This window comes from Nannospalax galili, unplaced genomic scaffold (genome assembly GCF_000622305.1).
Source record: "Nannospalax galili isolate Female #2095 unplaced genomic scaffold, S.galili_v1.0 scaffold510, whole genome shotgun sequence".
Lineage (NCBI taxonomy): Eukaryota > Metazoa > Chordata > Mammalia > Rodentia > Spalacidae > Nannospalax > Nannospalax galili.
The window spans coordinates 2486617-2504282 of NW_008329677.1; the positions used below are offsets into that span (position 1 = coordinate 2486617).

The following is a 17666-nucleotide window of genomic DNA, read 5'->3' on the forward strand; positions in this document are numbered from 1 at the left end:
ATATATATATATATGTATATCTATATAGAGAGAGATAGATATACATATGGATTTATCAGATTAGCTCACAGGATAGAGTCTGAGTAGTCCAACAATGGCTGCACCACACTGGAGATGCTGAGAATCCGGTAGTTGTTCAGTCCACGAGGCTGAATGTCTTAGTAGTCACAATCTGGCACAGAAGGTATGATGAATTCCAAGAGATCTGCTAGTCTTCAGTTTACAGCAACAAGATGAACTCACCAGAGAGAGAGAAGGCAAGCAGCAAAAAGCAAGAGCTCCCTTCTGGCATGGCCTTTTATATGGGCTACTATCAGAAGGGAATGCTCACACTTAGGATGTGTCTTCCAGCTTCCGATGAGCCAATCAAGAAGGTCTCTTTCATTTCAGTTAGTCCCAGATCCAGGCAAGATGACACCCAGGATTAGCCATCACAGTGTGTAAATCAGTTTTTAGGGCAAACCTTGTGATGGTTTTTAAATCCAAGATTTTCAGCCTCAGAAATGGAGATATCTATCTGGTTCCTTGTAGAAAGCATCCCATCAAACATTGTGTTTATCTTATTGGCATAGAGTGACAGCAAAATAATCCACAGGAAAGTGCTTTCTGAAATAGGTCATCTAGTCTTGTGTAGGTAAGAATGAAAGCCCAGGAAGATTGATTTTTCCAAGGTCATTAGCGCTAGTACAGTGTATTAGCTACAGTTTTCCAGATACACAGAACCAATAGATTATATATACATGGTACATATACATTAGATTAATTATGGAGTATTGGCTCACACTATTATGGAGGATGAGAAATTCCATGATCTGCCATCTACAAAGCTAGTAGTCTAGTTTCATCCAAATTCAAAGGCATGATAACCAAGCAAGGAGCCTGTAGTTCAAGTCCCTGTTCAAGTTGGAATGTCGAAGAGCCAAAAGCTCCAGTTTCCAAGGGCTCAGGAAGATGAACCACTCTACATAATTTTCAGGAAAAGGGAATTCACTCTGTTCTGCCTTTCTGTTTTACTTAGGTCCTTGAAGGATTGGCTGATACCCACTCAGGTGAGAGTGGTCTTTAGTAATTCTATGAATACAAATGCTAGTCAGTCTACCTGGAAATCCCTGATAGACTATTATGGTCTGAAATAGCTCCTAAGTTTTGATTATTTGCTCTTTAGCTTAGTTTCACTGTTTTGTGAAGCTGTGGCATCTTCAGGAGTTGGTGCCTAACAGGTGGAAGTAAATCACTAGTAGCAGGCTTTGAAGGCTCCAGCCTGACCACATACTTCTGTCATAGTCTCTGCTTCCCAGTCCATCATGATGTGAATAGTCTCTGCCACATGTACCCACTGCCATAAGCTTAACTATTCCATGTTTGCCTCATCATGATGGCTTGAGACCCTTTGAAACTATGAGGCAAAATAAGTCTTCCCTCCTTTAAGTAGTATTGTGACAGTGACACAAAAGTAATTAATGCACAGACACACCCATAAATAATGCATTGCTGAGCACAGTCAAGTTGATACATAAAATTAACCGTTACTTGAGAAGACTAACATTGAGTCAGATCTCTGAATTCTGATGGTTTTTTCTTGTTTTTAACTATTTACTCCCAAGTGCAGCTTGTTAAGATAAGGAGTTTGGCTATTTATTCCCCTCTACACGGGCTTCTGGTCAGTTAACAAGGGCTGAACATTCACATATTTTCTTGGTAGGGACTTAAATGACTCTGAGGACGTACTGGGGATAGAGAGGGGAGGGAAACAGGTGGCAGCAACTCTTCCATGCTGTACCCTGACCCACCATGAAATGCAGCACAGTTGATATATCTGTTCAGGATAGGACTATAGCCTCAAGTGAAGTGGGGAATGCTGGGGTATGTTTATAAGTGGAAATCTACTGAACAATTAAGTCACATGGATACAGGAAGTTGGAGGAAAGAGTGACTTAACATCATTTTCAGGTTGGGTGTCCAGTTTAGAAATGAGAGCAGAAACAGAAGAAGAGTCCAGTTTTGTTGAACACATCAAGAGCTTAGTTAGAGACATGTCAAGATTGGTATAGTCAGTAGAGTAGTAGAGAGTTATTTACCCACATCTGGACCTCAGGGAGATCTACTATAAGAGAACACAGGAGTATGATGTAGTAATACAAGGAGTGATGTGGGAGGAAAGGGAACATTCTGGGAGAGCTTACAGAGTGAGAAGGGGAGTTCTGGGGCCCCAGGGAGGAGAGTCAGAGGTGTCATAAAGCCAGCAGGAAGGAATGGTCAGGGGGGTCACAGACTACTTGCAGGGGACCCCTTCGAATTTAGATGATCTAAGTCACAACTCCTATTCTCAGTACCCAATGAGCAAGCAGGGTTCTAGGTAACAAAGTGACTGGAATAAAGAAAAACTGCCTCCACATAAAGACATATATTCCCTCATCCTCCACTGTGACTTTGAAAGGAACTCCACATGGGGGAGCCAGGCATGAACCTGGGTTGGGACTGAAATGGTAGAAGCAACTTACCACAATGAGCGCGACCACAGACAACGTGTAGTAGATAGAATCCCTCAGCAGGCACCAGGAGGAAAGAGCCACAACCTGAGGGAAAAGGGAGACAAAGAGCAAGAAACAAGCTGTCAGACAATGCAAATGAGTTAGTGTAACTCTGTGACTTGTCCTTCTCTGAGGCCCAAAGAAAACCCAAAAGAAGAGTGATTTTGCCTTTTCTGCTTCAGCAGAATTCTCTTTTTGGCTAGTGACAAACTGGAAACATAATCTCATATCTGTCTGCTGCCCTGGCCCTGACCAATCTGCTCATCAATTGGAATCTATTGAAGGGTTCTAGGTGTCTTAGTCTGATCTTCTCAGAAGCAGATTACCAAAGTAGGATTTAATTGTAGCAGTTGGGCTGAGGGGAAATGATCAGTGACAAAAAACGAGAGGGAATCAAGGGCCTTGTTCTACTGGGAGAGAAAGAAGGCTGCTGGGCAGTTCCAGGTTGTGTAGCAAGGTCAAGGGGGGAGCCCAGGGAAAAGATGCTCACCAGAGGAGTCATGCATTTCCCACGAGTAGATCTGGTTCAGCATTTCTAATGGCAAGGGAGTGCCAGGTATGAGCCTGTGCCTTAGTCAACAACTCTAAAGTCTGTACCTACACCCACAGTAGAGCGAGCATCTGAACTGGGTATATGTTGCCCTTCAGAAGTGAGACATGTCCTTAAACAGACTTACCCAGGCCTTCCTGCTTCATCTCTATCGTGTGAGTGGATCTATTGATATTGGACCAAACTTAAACAAATTAAAAATAAATGGATTTCTGTGGTGATCTGAAGAAAACATTACATTAGTAGTTGGTATATGCTTCCCTTAAAGAGATGCTGGCTTTGCTGAGACTAGGTCAGCAGTACATTGCTGAGGTTAAGGCAGTCAAAGCCCTAGAAGGAGGTGTCTTGTTGCAACATTGAGAGCAGGGAGGCCAGGACTGGACATCGTGGAGAGATGCAGGCGAGCCATTTCTTTCTGGTAAATCTTTTAAAGTCTCTTTCTAGGGGACACCTGGGTCCATTTTGGCAAACCCTTATAAGATGTCTGGGAAGACCCACAGAACCATGCCAGCAGGTTGTTACTAGGTTGTTATCCTCCCTGGAAGAGTATCATTTACCTCATGGCCACAGGACCTTTGTTTGGCTGCCTTTGCCCTTGGGCTACTAAGTGAAAAAGGACACAGCAAATGTCAAGACTCCTGGGTGGACAAGGGACAGGCACATGCTACACCAAAGACATCAGGGAAAAAGGATCATCCCAGGGATAAAAGACCACCCTAGGGTGATCTTTCATGACTCTAATCCCTGACTGCTGTGTCAGCTACAGCGACCAGGCAAAGTCAAATGAGAGAAGGCTTTCTGCATTCAAATAGCATGAAAGACAGGCCGCTCTTTCCATGAGTGCATCCTTCTACTCACCATACTGACAGGTAGATATTTTCGAAGGCTAATTTTGTGTCATTAGATTCTTGTATTGGCTGATCTAGGCTAATGACAATAGGGTTGTCCAGAAGAGAGCCAGTCCCTGGAAATCTCCATAGGACAATTACAGGACACACTTTACCCTTTCTTTTTTCTCCTCTGTGTTGCTAACTTGTAGAAGCTATGGTCATCATTCACCATTGCTAGACTAGACTGAACTAAACTGTTCATTTTTCAGCAGGTCATAAAAGGTTGAAAGTTTTATTCAATTTATTATAACCAGACAGATGAATTTGCAGCATCAGACAAATATCAGTCCTGAACCTCCTTAGGAGTTTTAGATGGCAGACTGAATACATACATTGTCTTCACTCATTCTTATTATGTTGTGACCAGATGACAATTCACATATTTTTAAAAACAAGACATAAACCCAGAAGTCATAAAAACAGACTAGAAGATCAGAGCAACGCACTTTTGGAATCTGGAAAGCAGAGGATCAATTGGACACTCATCTAGCTTTGCAGAAAATTCAGAAGTTGGGCTAAAGATGGACCTGGATATAGGGCAACTAAAGGACTCTTTAAGAATTTAAACCCCGAACTTCTCCCTAATTTCAAGCAGCCAGACCACTGCCCATCCCTCACTTTAATAAGAAAATAGAGATACAACATCTAAGTAACAGAAGTTCCCGGAAACAGATATAAATAGTTCAAGAGAAATTCTCACAAGCTAAGGACTTCTACATTTCCAGTCAGTGTCCTCAAGTGTCTGATACAATAAAAAGAAAAATGTAATATAAATTGTCCACTTAGATTTACTGATGCCAAACACATAATCACAACAGAGAGAGAGAGAGAGAGAGAGAGAGAGAGAGAGAGAGAGAGAAGAATATTGCTTTGTTTTTTTTTTTTTTTTTTTTTTTGAAAAAAAAAAAAGGAAAAGAGAATTGTTCTCAATGTGGATTTAGCTGACACACAAAAGAGAGAGAGAGAGAGAGAGAGAGAGAGAGAGAGAGAGAGATCAAAACCAGAATGACAACTGATTTCTCAAAAAAATATTGGAAACTAGAAGAAAATGGATAACGCTTTCAAAATTAGTGAGGAAATTATCATCTGAAATTTTATGTACAACTAACTTACTGGTTTAAAATGAGAAGAGAATAATTACAAAAGTTTAGCTCTCTTAAAATTTTACCCGAGATGCACCCTTTCTGAATAAACACTATTGGAAGATGCACTCCAGCAAAAATAAGAGTTACAGAGAGTATGTTACAAAAACCCACGAACTTAGCAACAAGAATCCAGTAATAATTGAAGGAAATTTCTAGAATCATGGCAAAGGGAGATTATGGAAGGGAGATAAAAGGGGATTATAAAATAAAATGTTTACAGCAGGTTTAGAGGATACCTAGCCAGACTGGGGCAGGTTGGAAGACTCTGGAAGAAATTATGCCAGAAGGACAAAAAAAGATGAAATATCTGATAATTTGGAATTTATAGAGAAGAAGCTTTTGAACTCTAGGAACAGAACATAGAAAATGAAGCAAGAGACAAGCAAACAAAAAATAAAATAACATCAGCTGTGGTATGGTGGCCCACACCTGTAATCCCAGCACTTGGGAGGTTAAGGCTGGAGGGTTGCAAGTTTGAGGCCAGTCTGGGCTATATGGCAAGTCCCATCTCTTAAAATCTCAAACTCAAGCCAAACCAAAACAAATAAAAAAGACAATTATAAACCACTAGGAAAACAGAACTATGACTAAAAGATTATGACTCATTAAATATTAATGTCCTAACTATGAAAAATGGTCATAGAGTCTTAGTAAATTAAGCAGACTATTGTCTAACCAAAATTGTGATAAAACTATTTGAGGACAATGTGGGGCAGGCTAGGGCTAAATCCTCCTCCATGCTGTGAAGTCAATACAGAACACTTGCAATTAAAAATCCAATAGCTGCCACCTAAGCATGTTACTTAGAGATTTTTACAGCAAATACTGAGAGCAGCCACATTAGTGGAAAGTGGTTCCCTCCGACGAGTTGGAAATTAGAACTGATGGGACTGGAAAATGGCTGTTTCCATAATGTCTTCAAGCAATGTGCGTATACAACTCCAATAAAAATATCAAAGAATAATAAAAATTATCCACTTCGATTTACTGATGCAGGAAATAAAATCCACACCAGGTCTAGATGTCAAACTTGAAGAGACTATAATATATTTTTTCTTATTATAAGTAGAATTATCTTTAACATCTGGATGACAGTCAAACTTCAGCCTAAGCTTAAGATGTTACACTGAGTAAAACTGATTTTTCCCCCTATCGATCAATGAAATAGGGTATGATAGTAAAGAACCAAACAAGGGAATAATTTCTTTCTGCCCTAGAGGGAATAGATGGAGGGCCCCCCCCGAAACTATACATAGCTGTGCAGGAGACATGGTGACGGCTGCACCAAGGTCCTTCTCTTGTCTGTCTCTAACTTACCTTTCTGAGATCCCATTCATCAACAATGGTCCATATTTATCTGTCTTTTTCTGCAGACAAGGGGATCAAAGGGTATCTCATTCAATCTACACAACAACCTAGGATGCTTGGGCTTGCCATCTTTTGCCAGCCATCTGAGCTTGTCAAGACAGATGTGACCAAGACCATACCAGTAGAATTGGGATTTGATCCCAGGAACCTTGGGTTTTAAGACCCTGTGCCCACGTACTGTGCTATACAGTGCTCCACAGGAGGCAGGTCAGAAAACCAGATGCCTTTTTGTCACTATCACTGTATTGCCTTCTGCAGGGAAGGAGGTTTCTTTTCTCTATTATTTTAAGCTGTGAGGACAAATATGTTAGAAATTGTAGCTAAAGGGGGGAAGATCTGAAGCCTAAAAGACAAAACAAGATAACAGTGGCCACAGTTAAATTTAGAAATGACCTGCTTTAAGGAGATTCGGGGCAAGCAATCAAAGCAGAAAGGCATTAACTATAAGGACTGTAGGTGCAGATATGGATATACCAGGAGGGAGAGAGTCGGTTAAATAAATATTGAAACTACTGGTCCATTTGTCTAGTTTTCAAAAAGAAAATTTCCCTTACTGTTTGGCAATTGTTTTGTTTTCCATGAATGTGGATACATTGACTCTATACAGTTCCCTTTGCTACTCAAAGAAGGGTGGAGGCCCGCACCATCTGATTCAGATCCTGGACACATTTCCTGGCTGAGATGGATATGTTGATATCTCTGCAACAAAAGGGGAGGCCCTGTGCATCTATCTGCAGGTGTCACCCAACCCAGAGCAGGGAGGACGGCAGACAGCTTAGCTTCTGCAGCGCTTTGCAAAATGACTGAAAGGTAGTGAGACAAGTCACCCTGGAGAAGAGATCAGAAAAGGGGTCCGGGGGAGAAAACCAACAGTGAGTAATTCTGCGCTTGACCTCATTAATTAATGGTACAGATGGTGCAGATCACAAAAGGCCATCCAATGGCAAACTCCTTCGCAATCTAGCCAGAGGCTCTGTTCCCCCAGACCTCGAGGAATCCCTCCCAGCTGGAATTTCATCTTGATATTTCCTCTGCTATTTCTGGAGTACAATCTCACACATTCTCAACTGAATATACAGTTTTGCTTTTTCTTCTATAATTTCATTTCATTTCAGAGTGGTGTAAAGGCAGAAAAAAAATCACACTTCCCAAACAGAGGAAAATACACTCTCCTCTTTTTAAAGATTCTAGATCCTTCAAGGAACTTAACAGTAATTGTTTATGATAAAACTGTATCATCTGTTTATGGTTATAATATTGTAAGTCTCCACACAGCTGTTTATAGATATGCTAATATACACCCAGTATCTTTGGAAATATAAAATATGTATGCACATAATACAATATGATATTTATGACCAATTTTCCTTTCTTTCTTTTTTTTTTGAGACAGGGTCTCCTTGTAACACAAACTGGCCTGGAGCTTGCTATGTAAACCAGGCTGGCCTTGCTCTCACAGAGACCCACCTGCCTCTGCCTCTCAAGTGCTGGGACTAAAGAGATGTGCCACCACTCCTGGCTATGACCAGCTTTTCTTGATGAGTAATGGGACATTGCAGACATATTTGAAAAAGATAAACATTCTCAACTTGTGAGTGCTTTCCTTTTTTAAAAATAGAAAACTACTGAAACAGGCAAAACACTACAATTGTTCCACAACATGAAGCTGCTATCATCTCTGAGAAATGTTATTTCCCACAGACATCACGGAAAAAGATTAGGAAGAGCATAACATGCGTTTTGTTCCAAGATTTTGAGTTGATACAATTTCTACTGTCAATGCCCACCTCAGGATATACAGCTATACAATCTGGAGCTAGGACAGGGTTCTGGATGTCCTGAAACAATCAGAAGATACCAATATTAAAGTCTGGGAAGGTGAGGGCCTGGCCTGAACTTTTCCTTCACAGGGAAGTCTTGCTGCCACTGGTAATTCATTGTTCAGATTCACTGCAAATAAAACATGCTGGAGAAAAACCACTGAAATCTAAATGGCTTCTGGCTTTTTAGAAGTTCATTATGCCTTGCCTTTGCAAACTATAATGAACTTCTGCTTATTTTTCTTTTGTTTTTGTTCCTGTGTGTGTGTGTGTGTGTGTGTGTCTGTGTGTGTGTGTGTCTTCCTCTGTCACTGTCCATCTTATGTTTTGAGACAGTGTCTATCCTGAAACTGGCGCTGAGTTATTGGCTGCACTGACTGGCCAGTAAGCCTCTGGGATCCTCCTGGCAACACCTCCCAGTGCTGGGGTTACAGACATGTGCTGCCAAGCCTGGCTTTTTACATGGGTACTGGGGATTTAAATTCACCTTGTCAAACTTGCACATCAGGCATTTTACCCACTGAGCCATCTCTCCAGTCCATATATTTCTGCTTGTTTATTAATCTTCAGAACCAGGAAAATAAAATGAGTTCATTTAAAAAATTGTTTCCTAAGAAAACCCATTTTAAGTTCTAATTTTATATGAGGAAAACAACTGGCAAGTAAACAAATTGCTACTGATAGATTTACATAAGGATGCCACCTCAGGACACTGTGCACATAGAATAATCTTTAAAAAAAATTTATTTATTTATTATTTTTAATTTATGTGTATGCGTGTATTGCCTGCATGTAGGTAAGTGAACCCATGTACAATGCCTGTGGAGGTCAGAAGAGGCTGTTGGATCCCCTGGGACTGGAGTTATGAACAGTTGTTAGCTGCCATGTGGGTGCTGGGATTCGAACCCAGGTCTTCTGCAAGAACAGCCAGTGTTCTTAACTGCTGAGTCAGATCTTCAGCCCCAGAACAATCTTTTGAATACTCTCCAGTGACCATGCTGAACAGTAACCAGGGATGCTGATAATGACCTGGGGCTCCTCTGGGCTCAGAAGGGCCTTTTCACCATCCACAGAATTATGCGCCATAGTTTTCATGATAAATGTAAACCACCGCCTGCTGTGGTCCCTGGAACCCTTTACCTACCTAGGGACCAGGTATAGGAGCATCTGCCTTTGTTACCAGGCACTAACATACCAGCACTTAGTACAGCATTTGGCAGTATTAGGTACTCGATACAAGTTTCTTGAGTAAAGGTAGCATGGTTAGGGCAACTTCGTTTAACCTGGTGTGTTAAATGAAAGATGGAAATGCAAGTATCGTGTCTGGGCAGGTGACTCTAGAAAACATTTTTGGGGATGTCGGGAAGGTGAGGCAGCCACTGGAAGGACAATAAAAAGTTATATTGTGGTCAAGTGAGTCTCAGGCCTGGAGGAGACAGTGTAGAATGTCGTCTCCTTGCTTCAGCCAAGCAGAGAGGGAGCTGGGATAGTTATCTGCTCACTCCATCAGCCACTGGAGTGTTAATTTCCTAATGCTCTTTTACCTCAAAGGGCAGAAAATATGGGCTTCAGTGGTGAGGAAGTGCCCCCAGCAAAGAGATGAAGGTCTACAGTTGGAAGTCAGGCCAGTGGGACTGAACTGGAAAAGGTGAGAAGTCACAGGTGGAGCACTAGCTGTGTCTGCTCTAACCAAAAATAACCACACACAACACACACACACACACACACACACACACACACACAGATGTGCACACACAGATACATTGACACACTGACACTCATAGACATACACACACTGACAGATACAGACACACATATACACACATTGACACACACACAGACACAAATAGACACACGGACATACACACACACAGAGACACACAGACACAGACAGACAGACAGACACACTTTGTAATCTTTAAACTATAACTTGCTATAGTTTAGATCATCAGTGTCCCCCAAAGACCCATGTAAGTTTTTCCTTTAATGTGTATGAGTGTGTGTGTGTGTTTATTATATGTGTGTATGTGTGTTCATGTGTATAGAGGTCAACTTTGAATGACTTTTTTGATTACTTCTCCACCTCATTTTTTGAGACAAGGTCTCTCATTGAACCAGGAGCTCACCAATTTAGTTAGGCTGGCTGGCAGTGAGCTCCATGGATCTGCCTGTCTCCATCACTCCAGTGCTGGGATTACAGGTGCTGGGAATCTGAATTTAGGTCCCTATACTTGTGCAGAAAGCTCTTTACTGACTGATCCATGTCCTCAGCCACCCCTTGTTCCCAAGGGAAGTAGTGGAACCTTTAAGAGATAGCACCTGATGAAAAGTTTAAGGTTGTTGAAGGTAGCTTCTTGAAGAAGTAGTGGGAGGGATCCTATCCCTTCCTTCTGATCTTTTCTTCCATGACTACCATGTGCCACCATATGTTTCCTACTTCAAGCCCCAAAGAAATAGGACCAAGTGAAATTATCAGTCAAAATAAATCTTTACTGTTTTTGAAAAATATTTTATTTATTATTTTAATTTTATGTGTATGCATATATTGCCTGCATGTAGGTAAGTGCACCCATGTCATGTAATGCCCGGGGAGGACAGAAGAGACTGTCAGATCCCCTTATGGACAGTTGTTAGCTGCCATGTGGGTGCTGGGATTCGAACCTGGGTCTTCTGCAAGAATAGTCAGTATTCTTAATTGCTAAGCCATCTCTCCAGCCCTGGATCTTTACTCTTTTAAAGTTGATTTTCTCAGGTATTTTGTTACAGTAATGTAAAGCTGATTGATGTACAAAGCAATTCCATTGATCTGAAAGTAAGTTATACTAATCCATGCAGTTCTAAGTCAGGGATAGCATTCCCCTCAGACAGCAGAGTTTGAAAGAAGATACCAGAGGCTCCTGAGGCCAGGGCTGTTCTTTTTGTTCTTTATATGATACTTTTCTGAGTGTATGTAGTTTTTAAATAAAAATGTTACACATGTGGCTGGGATGATAGATCAGCTGGCAAAGTGATTGCCATACAGGCCTAAGGACCTGAGTTCGGTCCCCAGAAGGAAAAAAAAAATGTAAAGACTAGTAATCCCAGTACTGGAGTGGCAGAGATAGGAGAACTTCTGGGCCTTGCTGGCCAGCCAGTCTAGCCTAGTCATCAAGCCCCAGGTCCCAATGAGAAACCTTCTCAAAAACAAGGTGGGTTCATATTGTGGAAACTGCCCCTTGTGATAGCATGCACAAGACCTGTGTAAACCTAAGGCAGACAAAAACCTCAGCATGGATGGGGGAGGCGAAGAAGAAGACCTGGCCCTAGCTGAGGGACTATTGGCAACTGATAGCTGCTAGAAGAGGAAGAATTTATTTTCTTTAAGGATGTGACACATGTAGGTTGGTCAGGCTCAGGGGATGGCCACACACCCAAGAGCATTTGGAGAACTAGACTTGATAGATCTTTAAAATGAAGGTGGGGCTAGAGATGGCTCAGTGGTTCAAAACAATGTTTACACTTGCAGAGAACCCAAGTTGGATTCTCAGCACCCACATGGCAGCTAACAACCATCTGTAACTCCAGTTTCAGGGAATCTGACACTCTCTTCTGACTTCCTCTGGTATTGCATGACATGGGTATACTTACATGCATGCAGGCAATACACTCATACACATAAAATAAAAATAATAAATAAAAAAATTTAAAAAGAAGGCATGAAGTCAGGGGCACAGAAAGTAAGATGGGAGTGGAATGAGGGACAGGGTATAAATATGATCAAAATATATTGTGTGAATTCTCAAAGAATCAAAACAAAACAAACGCAAAGACACACACAAAACAAGGTGGGCTTTTCCTGAGGAATGACACCTGACATTGACCTCTGGCTTCCACATCCTCACGAATACAAGTGCACAAGAAACTATCTCCCCAATGTGTACATGCACACACATGAACATGCATACACACCAGTACACAGTACACATACAGAGTTACTCAAAAACAAAACTCATGTTAGTTTTCATATAGTAGCTAATACTAGTTTTAATATTAACTACTTCATTATAACTTGGACTTGATATACTACTTATATTGCCAGATAAAAAACAGGAAGCCTAGTTAATTTTGAATTTCAGGTAAACATCAAGCAATTAAAAATATCATATCTCAAATATCACATGTGATACAGACTAAAAATATATCCATTACTTATCTGAAATTCAAATTTGGGTGCTCTGAATATTTATTTGCAGAATCTGGTAACCCAACTTATTAAATTGTGAGTGCTGATCAAAGTAAGGCACCTAAACTTACATTTCTTTGGATAAGGACACAGTTGGATGTTTAGTGATTTGGGAACAAATATGTTTAGAGCAAAGGGAAAGTCAAGCCTTTTCTATCTTGTCTATTTATCTCAAGCTAGACATTGATTACTGTTTTATTCTGGTTGTTTGGCTTATCGGCTTTATTATTTCTTTGTTACTTTAATTGAAATAACATCCAACATGTATATTATAATTCTGGCAGGGCATGGCAAGGGGGTAGTCTACTACATCAAGACAAACATTTTTTGATTTATTTATTTTTATTTTATGTGTATGAGTGTTTTGCCTGCTAGTATGTAAGTGCACCTGTGTGTGCAATGCCTGTGGAGGCCAGAAGAGGGCAACAGATCCCCCTGGAACTGGAGTTACAGATGAGTGTTAGCTGTTATGTGGGTGCTGGGAACTGAGCCTGAGTCCTCTGCAAGAGCAGCCAGTGCTCTTAACCACTGAACCATCTCTCTAGCCCCTATGTCAAGACTTTTGAAGCCTAGCATGGTGGTATGCCTGTAATACCAGTGTGTGGAAGGTTAAGGCAGGAGGATTGCAAGTTTGAGGACAGCCTAGGCTACACAGTGAGACCCTGTCTAAGAAATAAAGATTTTTGCTTTGTAGTAGTTACTTTTCTCATTGCCAAATACCTCACAAGAAGTAACTTAAGGAAAGGAGGGTTTGCTTTGATTTATGGTTTGAGGTGGCACAGTCCATAATGGTGAGGAAGAAATGGCAGCAGGTGGCTTCATAGTGGCAGGAGCTGGGATGTCTCACTTCCTACCCTCTGCAACAGGAAGCAGAGGGGAATTTCGGCATCCATCTGGCTTTTCCTCTCTTCTCTTCCATTAAGTCTTGTCCTCAGCCCAAGGAATAGAACCACTCATGCTCAGGGTGGTTCTTCTCACTTTTAAGCCCGTTGTAGACACACCCAGAAGTGTGTCTCTCCTCAGCAATTCTAACTCTAGTCAAGTTGATCATAAAAGTTAACCATTGCTAGCTTCTCTGTGCAAAACTCTGAAGGCAAGGTAAACTTGTGGCACCGTGGAGCTGTCCAACAGCACCTTCTTTGGATAATACATGCCTTCTGCAGCTTTCCATGACTGCCTCACCCTCCCCAACGCCAAAGCCCAAGTCTCTGCTGTCACTTTCTTTGGTCCTGACATGTGCACTCATTTATTCTGGATAAATCTGCATTTATGACCTTTGGCCTGTAAGAATCATATTAATCGTATTAATCATATTAATTTATTTATTCTACAAAACGCTAATGAATTAGTATTGATAATGCTGAACACATCCAGTTTCCATTTCTTGAAAATTTGACATAGTGGGGGGCTTCTTAAACATTTTCTGTGTCAGGCATCCCTTGATTCTCTGTGGACCTTTCTTCAGAATAGTGTGTTGAAAGGCATATAATAAAAATAGAGTTACTTGGAAACTTATTTATTTAAATTCAGTTATCTAGTCAGTGAAAGATGGAGGTTTAGTAAAACACACATACACACACACACACACACACACACACACTTTTGTAGGAACAAGAGCGAGTAAGATTTCTCATGATAAGTATTAGCTGTTTGAGAATCAAATGGGATGAGGAAAGGGTTTGGAGATATCTGCAATACCTGTAACACAGCATGAAAGCATCCTTATGTATGTAGCAGACTACATCACAGGTGCTGTTAAGGTTACTAAGGTTTGCTCTCTCCTGTATAATGAGGTGAAATGTTGGACCAAAGTGGTTAGTAAAAACAAGATGTAAATTTTTTTCTCATCAAAGTTCACTGACCTCCTCACATAGTGTTTGGAGGTATAAGCCTTGAGATTCTTCTCTTTAGCTGCCTTCATTTGATGATTTAATTGTCCCTCCACTAAAAAGGGAATAGAGGTAACATGGCTCTTGGTTCATTCTCACTATACTGATAAGAACTCAGGTAGGGAAGGGTGAAACTAATAGCAAAACCATTGTTTGGGGATATCTGTAGATTCAATAACTGTGCTGTTTTGTCCATTACCATAGACAGAAATTTGGCTATATTTATGTAGTTTTTCAGAAAGAATAATGTCAATAACAACATTCACCCTCTTATCTCAGAGAGATAAGTATGGAATTGGAGCCATTCCTCCAAGGACTGAACTGGCACTCTCTACACTGAAGTGTGTGCTTCCTGCTACTGACCTCACATGTGGTCTGGGGCAGCAGTAGCAGCATCACTTGGAGCTTGTTAGAAATGAATTTCTCTGGCCCACTACAGACTTCTTGCATAGAATCTGCATCTTAACAGCATGCACAGGTGATGAATGTACACTTACAGTGATGGCAGTGCTGGCTCAGTATGGAGGTCCCAAGTCATAGTCACAGATGGAAATGGAAACTACAGAAAGTAGGAGACTGGTGAGAGAACAGCAGAGATTGACCCAAACAGTAGTGTCTGACTTGATACACTGGGCCTGAAAAGCTACCTAGGATCTTTGGGCTAGAAAACAGTGCTCTCTCTCTCTCTCTCTCTCTCTCTCTCTCTCTCTCTCTCTCTCTCTCTCTCCCCCATATATGTGTCTGTGTGTGTGTGTGTGTTTTTTCTCTCCCATGTTTATGGTGGAAAAGGGAAGGATGGAGGATGTCCCAGAAAATGTATGGGGGTTTATTTCTTCATATATAACAAATACAAGCCTCCTTAATGAATCATCCTTTTTGTCCATGTAGAGAACCATGTGAGAAAACAACTCCCTTATAGGCTCCCTCCACTGCAAACAGAGCAAAAAGATACTTAGATTAGAACTTATTTAAAAATGGATACCTTCGAGTTAGTTATCAGGCATACATTATAGGTGAAATATTTTCTCCTTTTGTCATTTACATAATGTCATAGGACAATCACAAGCTTGAGGGATCATTTTGGTATCGTGATCTATGACACATCATCAAGGACTTGGGTTTCAAGTCGATGCAGAGCCTCTCTGTTCTGCAAGTGCTACAAAATGTGGAGTTCATCCATACCGTGTGACTGTGGAAATCAGACACCAGAGTTTAAGCTTCTGGAAGTGTGGCCCTCTCTCAATTGGTATGTACCATCATGTTAGTATTTGGTGTCTGTCACATAACAGACTGTGGAAGGGGGCTTTCCCATGGTGTTGGAGAACAGATAAAGGAACCATACCCAAACTTTCTGGATATTTGGTGGGAGCTCCAGGTTAGAAGGAGCATCTATCCTCCACTGGGTGAGGATTCAGGCTGTGCTCCTCTCTTTGAGCTGCCAATGATATTTTTATATTAAAAATACCAGTTCCTAAGTTTTTGTGGCTCATCTGGCTCTAGCTGATTTGCAGCCAATCTATTTTAAGTAATTTCTGTGGCTCAGGGTAGGGAGAGCAGGTGACACTCATGAATCAGTTTTGTAGCCAGAGCAAATTGAACAGAAGGACATTTCATAATGTGTGCTTGGAAGATATTATCCCCTCACATTAAACAAATTAAGAATTAAAACATGGTAATGCACGAGTGACACATCTAGGCTTGGCCTGTATTAAACAACTAAGCAGAAAGTCAAGGGACCCGAGTGACTAATGCAAGCAATAAATCAACCAGTCATTAAAAAAAAAAGCTCCCTGAAGAGCCGGATATGTTTGAGACAAAAACACAGGGGGAGGTTATATCATCTAAGTACTGATGACAATTTTTCAGTTTTCAAATGATGGCTGTATGAATAGAGAGCAGCTAATACTGTAGCTCTTCCCAGGATTATCAACGCAATAAAACTGCAGGTGGTGAGTCCAATACCAGGAATATGAACTTATATTAATTACCTTGTGCAGAGGAAGCTGAGAAGAAGGGCCTGGGACCCTTTGCAGGCCCTTCCCCTTCTTTCATTCTTCCCAATGTGATTGAAAGGTTTGAGGTTCCCCCCCTTGGGCCCTGAGAGTGTTATGGGACGGGTGGCAAACATATAGCACATCTCCCATTCATTTCAGGTTCCTATCTGGAATAGCAATATTCACTTGTACTACTAGGTCCTCAGCAATGTGTGAGAATCCATGGGAAAATGAATGATGATCCCAAGATCGTGGGAAGACTGGAAACGTGTACATGGGTGTGTTAGGAATAAAGAGGATCTGCAAACAGTGGCCTTAACTGTAGCTCCCGACCACATTTCCAGGAGAGCAATGGCCTTTCTGAGTGATGTGACCCAGTGAAACATTAGACTGGCTCTGAGGAGGTCAGAGTCTGAGGTGGAGCTCCTTCCTTATCAACATTAAAAATAGATTCTTGGGGCTAGAGAGAGGGCTCAGCAATTAAGAGCACTGGCTGTTCATCTAGAGGATCCAGGTTCAGTTCCCAAAACCCACATAGCAGCTAGCAGCTAGCAACCATCAGTAATTCCAGTTCCAGGTAATCTGTTACCCTCTTCTAGCCTTCACCGGCTTTGCACATGGGTATACTTAGCATACATGCAGGCAAACTGTGCATACACATAAAATAAAAATTTAAAATATGGTTCTCATGTGCCAAATGCCATGCTAAGCACTTTTGCTTGCAAATTTTTGACATTCCCATTTTACAGAATAGGCTATGAATAGGCTAATGCCTGGTGAAGTTCAGAATTTACAAGTAATTCAGCTATATTCTGAACCAGGTCTGCAAAATGGCAGCATACATGGTTAGTCTTTTGCTGGCAATTCCCACTTTATTAGATCATAAAAATCACCGGGGTTTGCTTGATTATAGCAATTCCTGTGCCCACTGCAGTTCTCCATGACTAGACTTGCTGAGGAAGACCTTTAGCCCAGTCCTCAGATCTTAGTCACAAGACAGGAAGTTTCAAATGGGATGGTGGTATAAGTTAGAACATTTAAATATGCTTTCCTTATAATAAAATAAAAATTTTATATTACATTATATTTACATGTATTCAAATTACCTCTACTCTTGCAGGCAAAATAAGCATAAGCTGAATTTTCATAAATTTCTTCCAGGCTCTATATAATTTTAAATTAAAAGTCTACCACTATATACATACATACATACATACATACATACATACATACATACGTGTGTGTGTGTGTGTGTGT

At 41.0% G+C, this 17666-nt stretch overlaps 1 protein-coding gene across 3 annotated transcripts in view; it reads right to left on the reverse strand.

Moving 5' to 3' along the window:
• The window catches only part of Slc24a3 (solute carrier family 24 member 3), a 571799-nt gene that overhangs the window by 62325 nt on the left and 491808 nt on the right, over window positions 1-17666 (reverse strand). For all 3 annotated transcript variants that reach the window (XM_008841377.3, XM_029567633.1, XM_029567635.1), the window contains exon 7: window positions 2502-2576. In XM_008841377.3, the coding sequence (XP_008839599.1) occupies window positions 2502-2576 (75 nt within the window). The remainder of the gene's footprint in view (window positions 1-2501; window positions 2577-17666) is intronic.